At 41.8% G+C, this 17,419-nt stretch overlaps 1 protein-coding gene across 1 annotated transcript; it reads right to left on the reverse strand.

Moving 5' to 3' along the window:
* Nucleotides 1-3,843: 3,843 nt before the first annotated feature.
* LOC115379965 (uncharacterized) lies at nt 3,844-14,290 on the reverse strand. Its single transcript, XM_030080962.1, has 6 exons — nt 14,193-14,290; nt 10,812-10,929; nt 8,586-8,791; nt 6,429-6,598; nt 5,071-5,121; nt 3,844-4,364 (listed from the first exon to the last, which is right to left on the reverse strand). The coding sequence occupies exons 1-6, from the start codon at nt 14,275-14,277 to the stop codon at nt 4,263-4,265; spliced, it is 732 nt and encodes a 243-aa protein (XP_029936822.1). The 5' UTR covers nt 14,278-14,290; the 3' UTR covers nt 3,844-4,262.
* Nucleotides 14,291-17,419: the final 3,129 nt, after the last annotated feature.

Genomic DNA, 17,419 nt, shown 5'->3' on the forward strand with positions numbered 1-17,419 from the left:
AGAGGCTGTGGAGTGAATTAGATCAATGTGTTTGTTCATGTTCAGTAAATTGTATTGAAAAGACTTAATGTCTTGACAAATAAACCATCTTATACTGTACACATGTATGTTTACAATATAAGATGGTTACATACATATATGTGTATATATGCATATACATTCAGTGGCCACCTGTATAATCTAATCTAATCCAGTCCAGCTGTCATGGTAACAGAGGTGTTCATTCACTTCTATGTTTGGCACCAAGCTCATAGTTAGTGCTGCTGTTGGCCTGGACTGCACTTTACTGACAGCTGTTTCCAATATTCTGTCCCTCCTCATTGTATATAATAAGGAGAACAAAAAAAAAAAAAAGAGAAACAGCTCTCAGTAAAATGCAGTCCGGTAGCAGACCTCTGCGAACTACAACCTCAGTAATAAGCACAGAATTAAATTGACACATTCAGTAGACTGGACAGGTGGAGCTGATAAAGTGGAAGCTGAGTTGATGCAGAATGTATTAATCACCATGAATTATGATGACAGTACCTTCCTCTGCTGTTAATTTGCAGTAGAAATATTAAAAATTTAGCATGCCTTCCTGCCATTGTTCTTGTGGTATTTGTTTTTTTGTAAACCAAGGGCCTAACCATGCATTCCTTTCAGGGGTTGTGTCCCTCCCAGTACTGAGAAAATACCAATCACCAGAACGAGACGAACGTTGCTGCCAAGATATGGGCCCAGTGGATCAAAAAATGCAATTCTTACAAAAAGTGATACATTAACTTCCTTTTTCTAAATTGAATTCCTCTATTGCCATTGTGTGTTCACATACAACAAAATTTGTTGTCTCTCATAAAAAAATCTGTTCCCATTCACTCTGCCCAAGCACATACTCACATACCCACACGTTAAAATAGGATAAGGTATAATATGATAAATAAGGTGCTGTAAAAAGAATAAGATAAAGTGTATATGCAGTTATTGTAAAAAACAGACTCCAGTTAATGCGTTGAAGCAGTCCTGCAGCTGTAGGGATGCACCCTCTGGCCAGGTTTTACCTGTTTTAATGGTGGGTTGGTGTTTCTTTATGATGGGGCAGTAGGCCAGGGTTACAAACAGTGGCAGGTGATCAGACTGTCTGAGGTGTGGCAGGCGAAGGGCTCTGTATGCTTTAGGGATGTTGGAATAGACACAGTCCAGGCAGGTGGAGAAGCCTACACTTAAAGGAGAGAAAGAGATAAATTAGACAAAGAGTTTTGTTCACACCTCCTGTAGGAGGCCAAAGTCTCCAAACTTTGAGGCCACAACCATCTACATCCTGCTGTCTTGATGTCCTCCATCAGCACAGAGATGTGGCTCTCAATCTGCTCGTCATCATCTCTATCTCCCACTACAGGCAGAGAAAATCTTTACATGAAGAAATGCCTTTAAAATCCCGTAAATTACATAAATGTCACACATTAGACCTGCATTGTGACTGAATGATAATGGTTCTGCATATCTCCAGTGCTTGGCTTTATTTGTATCTTGCATTTGAAAATATTGCTACCACAATTATACTACTCCACTATTGCAACTAATTATAACACTACTTTTCTATTGATAATTGTATATTTAACGATGATTATTCTCCCACTCCAGACAGCTCCACACCACCAACAACCAACAACCTCCTCCTTTCTCTGGCTGTTTCAGATCTCCTGGAAGCTCATAGTTTCACTTCGGATCGTGCAGCCTGACTCCTGTGAGGCCAACATGCTGCAGAGCGGCTGTGGACTGAATTAGATCAGACCTTTTCTCTGTTGGAAGAAATGTGTTTGTTCGTATTGTTCCATAAATTGTGTTGAAACTAACTGGTGCAACTGGAAACTGACTTTTCCTATGAAGGAGTGACATCTTTGTTCATGTTCTGGTTGCATAAATACATTAAAACAGAAAGGGCCAACAAATGGAAAAACTTGTCCTTCTGTTGTAACCATGAACAGAGATCTAAGCTCAGTGAATTACTGCATCAGATGATCTTTGCCTCCCTCTGCTGGTCATGTTTAGTCATGTCATCTAAAATATAACACTCACTGCTAATGTTGATGAAAACATACGTATAAATGTATGAATGTATAGACATACAGACATATAGATAGATATAGCTAGATATATATGAGGTAATTTTGCGGTGTTTATCAAAAGTGACAGCTAGTGGTGTTCCAAAATCAAAAAGGCAAAAAAAAGTAAGGGGTAAAAACATAAGAGGTAAGGAAAAATAATAATTACAGGTTATATTTGAAATTAGAAGCATTTGTGAGGAAATGTTGGAAGAGCTCTGGGTACAGATATTGTTGAATCAGGAAATGAGACTGTGAGTTTTTGGCTCTCAGCATTCCAGCCACCTCCTGATAGGATGTTTTGATGTCTGGTGACTTTCTTTAGTTGTTTGATTTTTACTCCATATATCGCTTATTTGATCTTTTACTTTTACTTACATCTTCCAACTTGGGTTCTTGTTAAAAGGGTTTTTCCTGGCCCCGGTCGCCCTGTGCTGCTCTTGGGGGGGATTTTGGCTTGAGATAATGTTTGTTATGATTTGATGCTACACACATAAAACTGAATTGGACTGAATGTTGTCAGCAGTCACACTGGGCGCACAGGAAGGGCGGCAGGTTTGGCAGGTTCAGCAGGTCCCGGGCCAATAGTTCATGAGTCATGTTAGGCTATGAGGAAAATTGCATTGTCATTGTAACAAACAGAAGTTAGTTCCTCTTTTTTTTCTGGATAAAAACTGACTGGTTAAAGCTCCCCACAGGGAAACTGGAACAGTCAGGATGAGGGGGTACTTGTCACCACCAAGGATCGTCCATTGAATTTAAATAAGAACCAAACACTGTAAGAAATAAGATGAAGTTTAATAATAAAGAAAATGCAGAAATGATAAATTAACTGTATGTACATTATATATCTTTAAAAGCTACAAAAATGTGTGTAACTGTTGCAAAAAAACAAAACAAAAAAAACAATATGATTTCATGTTTTATAACATTTGAACTGGAATGATGGACACATTTACACACAGCAGTAATGTAAAGAGAGTCCGTCACAGATCATGAGCTCGAGTCCACAGTTTCCTACCCAGGAGCCACATGCATCAAACTCAGGGCTTCTAGCAATCGTACATCAATGAAAAGTCTGTGTCGGAGGTGTTTATGAATAAATATCTGAAAGGTTATTACTTCCCTGTGTATTTTCTCAGGGTTTTACTTTTAATCTGGATCGCCTAAAACAATGTTAGTCACAAATGAAGACTGTTTGATCGTACATGAAGCATCACAGCTCTCTGCACGCTGACAACACGGTGACTTTTTTATTTCTCCGGCCCGGCCCTTCAAACAGCCTGAGGGCCGTCCCTGAAACTGACTCATGACTCACACCAGCTCTCCGTCTGCTCCACCAGTCATTATACATCTGTCAACTAAGCAAACAGGACATAAAAAAGAACGACTGATCGGAAACGGTCAGTGATCAGTTTGTAGCTCTTATCTAAACCAGCGGCACTACGAATAAAATAAAAAGAATATTAACAGCTAAATAAAATGTTGACTCTCACTTATTGTAAATTAAAAGAATGATTAAAAAAAAAAAAAAAACATGCAAAAGTAAGTGGGCGGCGGCGTGGCTCAGGAGGTAGAGCGGTCGTCCGGAAACCGGAGGGTTCCCGGTCCGATCCCCAGTCCGATCCCCGGCTCCTCCAGAGTGTGTCGAAGTGTCCTTGAGCAAGATACTGAACCCCTCACCGCTCCTGATGGACAGCTAGGCGCCTTGCATGGCAGCCTCTGCCGTCAGTGTGTGAATGGGTGAATGTGAGGCAAAAACATTGTAAAGTGCTCGGAGTGTTCAGTGGACTAGAAAAGCGCTATAGAAATGCAGTCCATTTACCATTTGATCAGTGCTACCTTAAATGTGCCGTTCAATGGCATTTGATCAAATCTCATAACTCGGTGCATCTGCTTATCAGCCTAAACAAACTGTGCCGTATTTCATGTCCACCTCGGCACCTCGGCCTCAGGTCCCACTACAGAAACACCTGTGTGGTCCACAGAAGGTAGGAGGTTGGATAAATGCCAGTTTATGTGCAGGAAATGGTGTTTGCGTGGTTTTGTGTATCAGGCGTTTGCGTAAAGAGACAAATGGAGAGAGATGTTGACACAAATTATGCCATTTTGAATAAAAAGCAGTTTCATCATGTCTGCAAAGGGCCTCCAGGGACAGTAGCAGGTCTGCCCGCTGTGCTAGCCAGAGGGGTTGCTGAGGCCTCGGCCTGCTCTCCCGCCCGGAGGAGCTGTCTTCATTTCCACGTAGGTGGAGTTGATGTCCGGATGTCCTCTGCTCCTCTGAAACACACAAATAAGACAATCACAACAACAGCAACAACAGAGCATCTTTTTTCCTGTGACGTCGCGCTCAGTAAACACTGTAATCTAAAGTTTAACATCGTGCTGCTGTGTTCCAGGTTGCAGACCGTTAGACCGTTATCATGTGGAGCTCAAGGTCAATTAAATTACAGTGTAATTCATCCTTTGAAAACCTGAGCAAATTCACTCGATTTCTGTCAAAATATGGGGGAAAAGGCAATTAATAAATTAGTAAAAATAAATAAATTAATTAATTAATTAAAAAAAATAAAAATTAAATCAAAAAACCTTAATGTTACAATGAAACTTTGGGGAGAAAAAAATTACAAGAAAATAACAATAAAAAAAGAAATGAAAAAATATACCCCAAAATACCATCAATAATAATTAAAATTATATATTTAATGCCAGATCAGCCAGATCAGTGATGCTGGGTCTGATTTCTTGTGTTTATCATGAACCCTGACTCATCATGAAAATGTTTAATTTCCTCTCAAAGTCTTAATAACAGAAGTGGAATGCAGCAGACAGATTTGCCGTGATTGTTTGGTGAATTCAGACTAAAATAAAATAAAATGCTGTGTTGATTTGACTGGTGGTCTTTGAACCAGGGTTATCATGTGACTTCGCAGTGTGACCAGTGACGTCCCGCTCTCGGTGTGTATGGATGATGCTGAGCACTAACCTGCATCTGCACGTAGGTCACCGAGTCGCTGAGCTCAGTGCAGCGTCTGACCTGAAAGACAAACACAGCAGAGACATTTGAGGACAACAGGAAAGAGCAAGAGACAAGGCAAAGGAGAAATAAAACCAGGTAACCACAAAAGGATGTTTTGCGGTTGTATGTTCATGCAGTTTTCTTCCTTTTGTGACACAAAAGAGAAAAAAAAAACTTCTGTCAAACATGTTGTGAGCAGGAAACAAGCAGATTACAGATAAAATACTGTGCCCTAGATCATCTTCTCACAATGAACAACATTTCCGGCTCTTGTGATCAAATTCAAAGTCTCATGCTGGGTAGACAGAAATTCTCAGGAATCAACAGAGCTGACTGTCAAAATAAATTAGGCCACTGTCGATTTAAAAAAAAGATTACATGAATTCAGCCTAACTTTGACATCATTTTGTTGTGGCTGCCGAACGTCTGATAAAAAGGTGGCAGGTGACGTCACCAAAGTGAAAGGCTGTTTGCTCCAGGCTCCTGGCTCTAAAGGCTTATACTGAGTCTCTTCACGAATGCTGGCTGTGTTTTGGGCGTAACATGCAGTAAACCAATCAGAGCACGGTCTCCCGTCCCCTTTAAAAGCCAGGTGTGTCACACCTTGGTGGGCTGCTGTTCTAATGGAGGATTCTCCAGGTAAGAAGGAAGGAGACGGATCTGCTCGTGCACCGAGTGAAAGCTCCCGAGCAGATCATCTACGGCGACAGCAGGACTCCATCTGAGCTCCCTGAGGTGAAGCAGCGTCCCTGTGTGTGGGACAAGCAGAGCGGACGCTCGCCGGCGCCCCCTATGTAGGCCACCATTACTGTCTTGATAATGAGTTTCAGACAGCAGAGAAACCTGCAGCACTGACCTCAGAGCTGCTGTTTGCTGCTCAGTCACTTTCAGCAATGCAGCAACACTGCAGCTGAGCTCAGCTCATTTTAAGAGCAACATGGAGCTCAGAGGGACACAAGAGACACTTTGCTGTTTCCACAAGGGGGCGCTGGACGGGGAAATGACAACTGAGACGCCTGGAAATTAGAGAGGACACTGGAGTGGTTGGTGTTGTTCTGAGCGAGTGGAAGACAGGAGCCAAAGTCCAGCCTGTCTGAATATTTTACAGGGCGAGCGGCTCCCACGGCCGGTTTCTGTCTGAGGACGTCCCGACAGAGTGTGCCGAATGGCCGGGTTCCAATCCTGTTGCTTTGGGGAACGGCTGATACCAAGTACAAATCCAAAACTACAGCTCTTTGTTCTTGATTATTATTACTGTTATTAGTATTATTAGTATATATACTTGTAAATAGATATCTGTAGCAGTTCAGAGTGCAGAGTCTCACCCTCAGTCTGATGTACAGAGCTGTGATCAAAAAGCTGTAGAGGAAGAGCAGAGCCAGCAGACCAATCAGACTCCACGTCAGGTAAAGAGGAAGAGAAGGACAATGAAGACGAGGAGGAGGAGGAGGAGGAGGAGGAGATGGACAGTCATGTGTCAGCACCTCTTCTGTGTCTGTAGCGGAAAGAAAAACACCGTTACTTCATATTGTTTATATTTGCTCCACTTGTTTTATACCTTTTATATTTGTTTTATATGATTTTGTAATAATAATAATAATAATAAGTGTGATGCTTTATTCACACAGGCGGCGAGGCTCACTGACACAATCAGAACAAACCAAAGCTTTTCTTCTTCATGTGATAAAAACCTGCAGCAGAGGATCCATCATTTTGTCTTTTCATCACGTAATTTGTACTTTGACTCTATATCTCCTCATTTTCAATTTTAATCTCATACTTTCTCAGACTTTTATCATAATTTTGACCTTCTAACCTGATAAATTGAATACAAATTTGAATTTAATCGAACAGATGTCTTTTAATCTTGTGATTTCGACTTTTTAATGTCACATGTGTGACTTTTTCTCATAATTTTGACTTTTTTTATCTCATATTTAAGACTTGGTGTTCCCTAATCATGACTTTTTATTTCATAATTTTGACTTTTCAATCTTGTAATTGTGACTTTTTATCTCATGATTTTGATTTCAGCGCAATTGTTGGAAGGCACTAAAGCAGTAATGTGCATGTTACTTGGCACTTTTATTTGAAGTATTTATTTATTCACATATTTTAAATGTATTTGTTGTGACTATCAAAACAGAAAATTAGTCACCTGCAGCATGGGTTTTAGGGAGTTTTAACACGTGTCTATTTCCAGTAATAAAAGAACGTTCAAACAAACTTGCCTTTGATGCGTTCCATTTATTGAAGTGGTTGAATATTGTAGTTTACAGATAACAGCTTGATCATATTGATGAGGATGAATTGTTGGTGGAATCAATTACAAAATAAAGAGAAAAAATTCAAATGCTCCAAAAATTACTATCACAGTAAAAACTGTGTGCCTTTCACCCATGTGCTCCATTTTCCACTAACTCACCAACACCTGTGTCACCGTACTTGAACCCACCTCACCTGTGACCCACGACCTCTCACTTCCTGTGCAGGCAGGAAAGCTGTTGCCATCTAGGGGCCAACACAATCAATATAACCAAATAATATAAACTAACACAAGACTTAATGGCTCCAACAGTATTTTCATACAGTTTCTTCTATGCAATCTCAGATGAAGCGTTTCCTCTGAGGTGCTCAATCTTGAGTTGTCTGACTTTGACTTTGTTTGTTCATCAAATCCTCTCTGAGTGTGTGTTTTCTGAGTGTGTGTTTTCTGAGCATGTGTTTTCTGAGTGCGTGTTTACTGTGTGTGGGCCGCTGCGGTTCAGCTGATACTGCCAGTTTCTCTCACATCACTCTCTTGGAGGAATTTTGAGTTTGATGAAGTGATGGTGTGAAGATAAAGATGATGCATTCGCGTTCCCTTTGCTGCAGCTGAAAACACAGCCGGCAGTGAGTGTGTGTGTGTGTGTGTGTGTGTGCACAGCTGCTGCATCAGTGTCACAGCAGCCGTGCAGTGCCTGATGGACAGTCACTCCTAAAGGTCAGATTTGATGAGGCCAGATTACCTGCAATCTGAACAAAGCACACTACAAGTTGAAATAAGCTCATAACTTAATAATTTGCTGCTGCGGTTGATTCATTTATGCACTCAAATATCAAATCTACTGAGAAGAACTCTGAGCTCATTCACTTCTGTTTCCTACAGCTAGGAAATATGGCAGAAATCAGATGTTATTTGTCCTCTACTTATTTGGAAATATTAATTCACTCACATTTCCTCCCACCATGCTGACTTCACCTGTGCCTCAGCCCAGATGCTCTCACCAGTTCACTTCAAAACGCGCAGTTTCAGCACAAAATCACAGGAGGTTAGGGTTATCTTCACATTAGGATTAGGTTAAGGTTAGTTTAAGATTAGAGTTAGGTTAAGGTTAGAATAAATCTCCAGGAAACTGATGTAAGTCTATGTAATGTTCCCCAAAGTGACCAAAGTAAACGTGTGTGTGTGTGTGTGTGTGTGTGTGTGTGTGTGAACTGACCTGGCAGCAGTCTGGTTGGCGTCCCTGTCCACTGCTTGTACACTCCGTCCGTCTTGGCCGTGACCTGACACTCGTAGGTGGAGGTCATGTCGGTGGCGTTGAGGTTCAGCAGGACGAACACGAAGCTGCTGCTCGTCTCCTGGTACTTGATGATGTTGATGCACTTTTGCTCGTCTCGCTGGCAGATTTTTACAGTTTTACCCCCTCTGACATGAGACAAAACAACACCAGACAGTTTTCAAATGTGTTCCACATTTTGCTCGTCTCCGATGTCACCAGGCTCCCAGTGGCACTTGTTGAGCTCAGTCACTTTGTACTTTCCGAAATTTTAAATTTACATTCATATCATCAGATTTCTCTGTTAATAAACAGAAAAATAAAATAAAGTTCTAAAATCACGTTTAGCCTTGATCATATGTTCTGCTTGGTTTTTTCCACCACAGATTAAAGGAATATTCCAACAGTTTGGGCAAAATGGCCTTTTCCTCTCTTCCCCAGACTGAGACCAGATGTTCCTCTGGATGTCCAGTGGTTCAGTTCCTATGGGGAGAATTTCCTAGGAGCTGCTAAATTATTTATCTCATAGTTGCTCAATGCATAGTTTTTATTGTATTGTTTATTGCACTAAGGGATTGTATTTCAATTTCGTTGTACTTGTACAATGACAATAAAGACATTCTGTATTCTATTTTGCTAAGCATAAAGACTTGAAGTCTGAAAGTCAAAAAATAGAAATAAATAAACACAAGAGCAGTGTGTTCTTCAGTGGTGCATAACGTATCAAAGCTTGTTTGAAGAACTGATAAGTTCTAACAAGAGGTCTGCAGCTGCTGCCTCGCATCACCAGACAGACTCATAAATATCTAGTTGCAGAGCGGGGTCGCAGAGCGCCGAGGCTCATAGTGCGTAAAAGTGTCCGACGCTCTGCCGCCTCAGTACCTGCAGAGCTCCAAACCTCCTTTGGCATCAACATCAGCACAGAAACTGAGCGCCGGGAGCTTCATGGCCGAGCGGCCGCACGCCAGCCTCACATCACCGAGCATGACGCTGAGCGGCGGACGGAGCGGCATAAAGCACGCCGCCGCCGGACTCTGGAGCGGCGGAAACGTGTTCTGTGGAGCGACCAATCAGGCTCCTCTATGTGGCGGTCTGATGGACAGTCTGAGTTTGGCCAGAGCCCGTCTACGACGAGCCTTGCCACTCTCCATTAACCCCCATTGTATCAAACTTGGTTGCAGTTCCACCGTAATTCCACTGGGGGTGATCGCGGGCGAGTGCAGAATGAATGGGGCTCTATGGAGCTAAACAGCTAAATTTGTCTCTTACTCCTGTTTATGGTTGAAAAATCGCAAATACTGTTGTAGTTTCTGAAAGTCCAGTATGGATTATAGGTTAAAAGTGAAATTAGCGAGAATTTATATCCTTTCAGTTTCCTACAGTTTGGGCTGTTGTTGGCCATAACACGCTAGCATTTGCTAATGAATGCTGATTGGTCAGTGACGGACTTGTGGCTGTTTACGAACAGAGATCCCACTTGATGGCACCCGAAGACCAAGAGAAACGGGAAACACCACTCTTAAGGAGGACTTTTCCATCAAAGTTGATATTTGTGCATACAGAGAATGTCTAATATAGGACAGGCGGGCTCTCTGAGTGTCTCCGTCTGCTCTCCGGAGACGGGCTCTGGAAATCGCCGTAAAGCAGCACCTCTCAATGTGTGATGTCATCACACTTTTTGAACGGCTTTTTAGAACAGATAGATGAACTTAAAAAATCCAATATTCAGCTGAGTGTATTTTTTTAGCCCCAACTTTTGAAAACAGTATTCAAATTACTGGACAAAAAATTATTTCCAGAGAAAAGTGGATTTTTAGGGGTGTAGCCCCATAGACTCCCATTCATTCTGCACTCGCCCGCGAGCGCCCTCACATGGACAGAGACGTGTTTCCGGAAGTTAGACGAGAGTGCCACTTCTCCCCATATTAGAGATTCTCTGGTTTGGCGAACACCAACGGTCTGCACACAGGCCCGTCAATGGGATGTCATCAAAGCTGCTGCAGGGGTAATGTGTAGGTGGTCCAGTGCTTTTGTCCATATAGTGTATCTGTGAGTGCCCAAACTTAACCACCTGGTTTGACGGGCCACAGGCAAACTAACACCCTTCATTCCCACAGCTGTCACTCACTATCTGACATCTATGTATTATAATAAATCCATGATACATACGATAGCGTTTTGAGTTGGATGTCTCTGGGGGGTTCGCTGGCCTCTGTGTACTCGCAGCGGATGGAAGCTGAGACATTTCGGTATGTTGTCTGCTGTCTGGGCTGGATCACCTTAACACCTGGAACATGAAAACACCTCAGCTTCTCTTCGGGAACAAGCGACAAAAAGTTTGGAATCAAAATACTTTTTTTGTTTTGGCTGCAGTAGCCTTAAGGGATACATACGACAGTAAACACGTTTTGGACTGCGCCGAATTCAGCCATTCAATGCGCCCATTTGGCCCTTTGTTTTATGAATAAATTTGAAAAACGTAGTCAGATCAGATCAGCCTGATATGAAAACTAGATGACGATGTTGTCCAGTGACGCTTGGGACAGTCACTAGCTGGCAAGGCACTGCGTGAAGCTGAAAAGGCTTCATGCTGCCTCACAAAATCAGGAGGAGCACAGCAAAGTATTGTGGGAAACTACAGGCACTGCATGTGTAACCCACCTCAAAAATGGTGATTTTCATATAAATCCTCAGCAGAGATATTGTGATAAACAGTAATTTTAAGTATGACATTTGATATTACTATACTGACTATACTGACTAACTTCAACTTCAAGTTTGAAATATATCCTTTACATTAATCCTTAGGATGATATAAAGTCTGAGCTTCCTGTTTTATTTCATTATTAGACACAAATAGCCAGCTTTAGCCAAAACTGTTTTATTTGTCAGTTTTCCTGCATTTTTCAGCAGTGGCAAAGGCTTTGTGGCGCCCACTAGATGGCAGAGCACGCTGCAGGACTCTTCCCTTTCTGAAGCTGCTGTAGAGGGAGAAGCAACGTAAAGTTAGCTCTCTATGAGAAAGGAAGAAAAATAACAGCTCGACCTGGGGAATGTGCTTAAAGAGTGTCTGAAACAGTTATCTGTGGTAATAGCCTCGGCCGGTTGGAACGGCGGCGTGACCAGGAGGGGGAGCTGTTATGGCAGGGGAGAGGAGGACGTGATTGGTGGATTCAGGAATTAAATGCCTGAGTCAGGACTCCATCTCTGCTCCTATCAGTAAGATCTGTCCATCACATGGGATCTTGAGGATTTAAAAGAAACTGAAAATAAATAAATAAATAATATATATATACACTACTCACAAAAAGTTAGGGATATTCGGCTTGCGGGTGAAATTTCAGGATGAACCTAAAATGCATTATAACCTTTACAGGTGAACTTAATGTGACCTTCTATAAACTTTTGAATGCACATGTCCAACTGTTCAATGTTTCCGTACTTTTTGCACAAGTTGCTGTTCTCTAACAAGGAGTTTAACGGCAAAATTCACATCAGGTGTTTGATGCTCCAGCTCATCGAGGTCGTATCATTAGGGAACGGCTGCTGGAGACTGGGGGACCTCAAATGGAGTGGCCTGCACTTTCTCCAGACCTGAATCCCATAGAAAACCTACGGGATCAGCTGAGTCGCCGTGTAGAGGCTCGGAGCTCTGTACCCCAGAACCTCAATGTCCTGAGGGCCGCCCTTCAAGAAGAGTGGGATGCCATGCCTCAGCAGACAATAAGTCGACTTGTGAACAGCATGAGACGTCGTTGTCAAGCTGTAATTGATGCTCAAGGGCACATGACAAGTTGACAACAGTGGTATACCCACCACTGTTGTTGGCTTTTGTTTCAATAAATTGTTTGAGATGAGGAAATCACCAGTGTGTGCTTCTACTTAAATGCCCTACTTTCATGATATAATATCACTGTAGCGTGAACTTTTTATATTTTCCATAAATTTCACCCAAAAGCCAAATATCCCTAACTTTTTGTGAGTAGTGTATATATACTGTATATATAAACAATATATATATATATATATATAGATATAGATATAGATATAGATATAGCTTGAAGGTTGTGCACAACTAACAGGGACTAAATTCTGCAGCTCAAAAAAACAAACAAACAAACAAACAAAAAAAAGATTTTTATTTACTTTTTTTTTTCCGTTTGTTTGGGGAAAATTTTAAATTTGAAAATCTGTTTGAATAATAATTGAACAGAAAACAAAAGGAGCTAAACTGTGTGTGTGTCTTTATTCTTGGTGTGAAGTCAATTAATTTTTACGGTCAAATATTTAATAGTTATTAGGTATTTTTCAGGACATTTTTATAACATTATCTTTACTCTCGAACCAGAGCATCACCAGCAAGTGTGGTGACTGTACACCTTGAGATGTATTTTTACATTGTCACAGACTGAATTAGACTGTTGAACTCGAGCCATGCTCTGTAGTCTCCCACCCTCTCCCAACTCATTCCCTCTTTCTCCTTTTTTCCTGCACAAATCACTTTAACATGCGTGTTTAGCATTCACAAGCTAATTTCAGCACTGTTTGTGTATCAAGTCTAACACTTCCTGAATTCCAGTACCGGGTGTCGGGTTCTGTCACTTGGTCCATTTATATATGCTGCTTATATTCTATTCATACGCACTGTTTATATACTGTTTACATTTATATAGGCTGTTTATATTTATTTACATATACTGTTTATAGTTTATACATACTGTTTATATTTATACATATTGTTTATAATTGATACTGTTCATACTTATATATTTTATATTTACATTTCATTACATTCATTACATTTTTTTTCTTTTTTTCTTTTTTCTTTTTTTTTTTTACCTTGCTTTATTTTTTTATTTAGGCTTATACTGGGACCTGAGTTCTAATTTTGTACCACTAACGTGTAAATGTGAGCTGGTATGACAATAAAGAACCTTGAACCTTGATCTGGTTACACATGCACAGCTTTCACAGCGTTTTGTTCAAACTGAGCTGATGAACTGAAGATTCACACTTCAAAAATAGACTTGGAAAAAGTGAGAGGGAGGACAACTCAGCTGTTCCAGCTGAGATGAGAGGAGGAGTAAAGACAGAGATTTGGTGGTTTGCCTCTTGTTTGAATCTCTGGACTGAACAAACAGGAGAGAACAAGGCGGGCGAAGTGGACGGGCGTCCAGACAGTCACTAAACACACCGCATGAGTCAGAATTACTGAACGGCTGAATTATTCAGATATAAAATCCGCCTGTGTGAGAGTTCAGAGATCAACATTTTGAATGAGCGCCTCCTTTTCCCCTCCTGGACAAATTTGAAGGAATAAACCTAAATAATCTACATAAACACAAAACATTTATGATGAGTGTTTCCCTGCTGCTTCTTAGCAGTACTGTTGTTATTAGTAGTGGTAGGTTTGTTAAAGTTATTTTGATTTTTGTTATTGTTGCTGTTGCACTTGTTCTTATTCTTCTACAAATGATTCTTAAAACTTTTTATGAAGCACTTTTTCAAATCAGTTTAAACAATACGACTACTAACAGTGCAGGATCTTACCGTGGGCTGAGTGGGCGGGGAGGCTCAGACAGGCCGTGATGAAGATGATGATGATGAAGATGATGGTGCTACTGCTTGGTGCCATGTCAGCCTCTCTGCTCCTGCTGCTGTCTCTGAACTGGAGACAGAAGCCTGTGGACAGGAGCTGAAGACCTGCTCGCAGTGACACTCCTGTTCCTGGAACAGGAAATGCTGAGTTTAGTCTTTTCTGTGGTTGAAGTGATAATCTGACAGCTGCCTATTTTTATTTCATCTACACATGTGGGACTAAGAGCTCATTTTGCACTTCTTTTTCTTTTTTAAAAAAAATTTTATATTCTCAATATTTTTTATTGAGTGCTCATTGCTGTGAGTGTTGGCTGTGTCCCAGCTGTAGAGCCTGACTCCTTCGCAGGTCGTGTCTCCAGACCAGGCGGGATACGTCACCGCCGCTGATCGAGGTTTTGCCAGTCCAAAGCGTCCATGCAGCCAGAGACACAGCCGGGGTTTCCTTCGCTGTCGTCCATGTCTAAAAAATCAGTTTTGCGCTGTTGTCCTTGTGGAAAGCAGCAGTGGCAACAAGTGGAAAGGAACATGAGGACAACAGCTGTGTCCCAGTTCATGCTCCATCTTCTGAAGGACGCCCTTCCACATGGAGGGCGTCCTTCAGAGGCCTGAAGGCTGGAGCTTCTAGCTAGCTAACAGTTGCTAATTGGGACGATGTACTGAGGGCTCCATCTTTTGGCATTGCTCCGTCAGGTGCAGCCTCATGACCTGAAACAGCTGTTATTAGTTACTCTTTAAACCTTACTCAACAAATTAGTACATTAACTTACAAAAAATGGATGTAACCAAACGATACTTAACATTTCATTACGTAAAGCTACTTATAGCAAGCCTGTCCTTTGGTGTAGTGTTGGGTTGTCTAGTTCTTTCCTCAAAACAATGCACCAGGTCTTTTTAAAATAAACTGTATAATTTTCTTTGTTGGCTTCTGTGCTGAAAGTGTTATTTTGGGAGCTGTTTTTCTACAGAAGCGAATGGAGAGATACAAATCCAGTGCTGTGGTTCCGCCATGTGGAACACAACCAGGGAACTGGACAGCACAAGACAACACCAGAGGCCAAGTTTAATTTAACTTGAGCAAATGAAAATATGAGGTGGCCCTGAGTTTGGAACACAGCTGTCATCCTCAATCCTCATTTCACTTGCCGCCACCACAACTTTGACAACGGTGCAGAAAGGGTTTTGAGAGATGGAGGACAACAAAGGAAACACCGACTTTGTCTGAAAGTTCATCTGACAGGACGCTGAGCTGCATTCACAGGACACTTTGGATCGGGAGACCCTCATCAAACGGCGGTGATGTCTTCAGGCTTAAAATGTGACCTCTGAAGGAGGCAGCCGCTGAACTGGGACACAGTTTTTATACACGTGTGATACAAAAGTAAATACAAGCGATTGTTAATTAAAGTATTTTGGTTTAGACTAAAAGTATTATTGTAGTATGTATGTAGTATTTAATGAGTAACAGCTGTTTCATTTGATGAGGCTACGCCTGAACGAACCTTTGATGATGCACAGGGAACCCTCAGTAGACCGTCCTGATCAGCGACTGTCAACTAGCTAGAAGGTCCAGCCTTCGGTCCTCGGTGGAGGGCGTCCTTCAAAGGGACGCAGCTTCTCTCCATGGATTTCCTGCTGATGGGATTCAAGTTTTTCTTTTCTTTGTCTGCTCAGCTATGGTGGCTATTGCTGCTCTGGTGAACAACCAGGTTCTTCTTTTTTTATCCCATACAAACTGGAAATGTAGGCTTTTGAAGGAACACCACGAAAACTCTGGAGACTCGCTCTCTGTATTATGCTGTGGGCTGAGAATTTGTTTCCTAGCAACAGCAACCTATAGGATAACCATTTTTGTCAGATATGATATGATATGATGTGTTAGGTGTACATTATTATCCCTGAACTTACTGCATAAGGAGACATTTCTCCAACCTTTCAGACATGTTTCTGCAGCCAGCCACCCTGCTGAAGTGTCCTTGAGCAAGATGCTGAGCTCTGACCTCCTGAGGAAAAAAAGTTTGACATTGTTGTCACCGGCTGGTTGCTGCTGCTTCAATAAGACAAAGCCTCTGTGTCATCTTTCGAACAGCACCTCAGGCCCTTATCAGCATCACCTGCCTCCTCTCTGGAGCAACACCAAATACGCAGAGTTGAAGTCAGCACTGTGATCCACATCCTGTTGTTCAGCTTTCTGTTTCCGTGACATCTATGAGATTAAGGGACTTGTTAGGGTGTGTGTGTGTGTCTGAGTGTGTGTGTGTGTGTGTGTGCGTGACAGAGAGACTATTTGTGAGCCTCTATTTCAGTGTGGTTTTTTTGAAGTGTTACTCACCAGGAACCACAGCCACCATCAGCAGAACACCTTTTATTCTCTTCTCTAATTGGTCAATCCAAGGGCCTCCACTTCCTGTTTGCACTAACAGATAACAGATTACGCCAGCCAGCTTAATATTCTCCTTTACCAAACACTTTTTTTTGTTTTGCACTAGTTCTCCTAAGGAGAAGTGCTGTTGATGCACTCCTGAGTTTTCACACCTTCCAGCGCTGGAGAAGTATATCTGTATTTGTTGTTGTAATATTATGCAGAATTAAAGGATTAAAGCACATTTATACTTGATGCTCATACTTTTGATACAACTTTATATATGATGCAAATACTTTTTTTTTTTTTAACAGATTGGTAGGGCACATATTTTTCTATTTCCTATTTCTTTTTCTATTCATTATCATCTGTTCATTCAGTAAAAGTCCAGCAGTATCCGCAGTAACATGTAGCTCAGTGTGCTCAGTAAACATAGTCATTGTGTAAAGTGTGTTCTTTTTCAGAGAGTTAAACACAACATCACTGGCAAGGAAGTCCCAGCAGCGCCTATACTTCCTCCGCAGGTTTAAAAAGGCAAGAGCCCCCCCACCCATCATGTACTCTTTCTACCGGGGCACCATCTAAACCAGCCTGTCCAGCTGCATCACCGTGTGGGGAGGGAGCTGTGTGGATTACAACCATAAGACTCTGCAGCGAATAGTGAACACAGCTGGAAAGATCATCTGTGTCTCACTCCCCTCCCTCCCTGACATTTACAACACCCGCCTCACCCGAAAAGCACTCAGCATTGTGGGTGACCCCAGCCACCCCTCACACCACCTATTCTGCCTACTACCATCAGGGAGAAGGTACCAGAGGC

This window comes from Myripristis murdjan, chromosome 21 (assembly GCF_902150065.1).
Source record: "Myripristis murdjan chromosome 21, fMyrMur1.1, whole genome shotgun sequence".
NCBI classification, from domain to species: Eukaryota; Metazoa; Chordata; class Actinopteri; order Holocentriformes; family Holocentridae; genus Myripristis; species Myripristis murdjan.

Coding starts and splice junctions, on each gene's coding strand:
- LOC115379965 (XM_030080962.1), bottom strand. CDS start 14,277: ATGGCACCAAGCAGTAGCACCATCATCTTCATCATCATCATCTTCATC. Junction 8,792..10,811: donor ATCCAACTCAAAACGCTATC/GTATGTATCATG, acceptor GTCTCATGTCAG/AGGGGGTAAAACTGTAAAAA. Junction 5,122..6,428: donor CTCTGTACATCAGACTGAGG/GTGAGACTCTGC, acceptor TTTGTCTTTCAG/GTCAGACGCTGCACTGAGCT.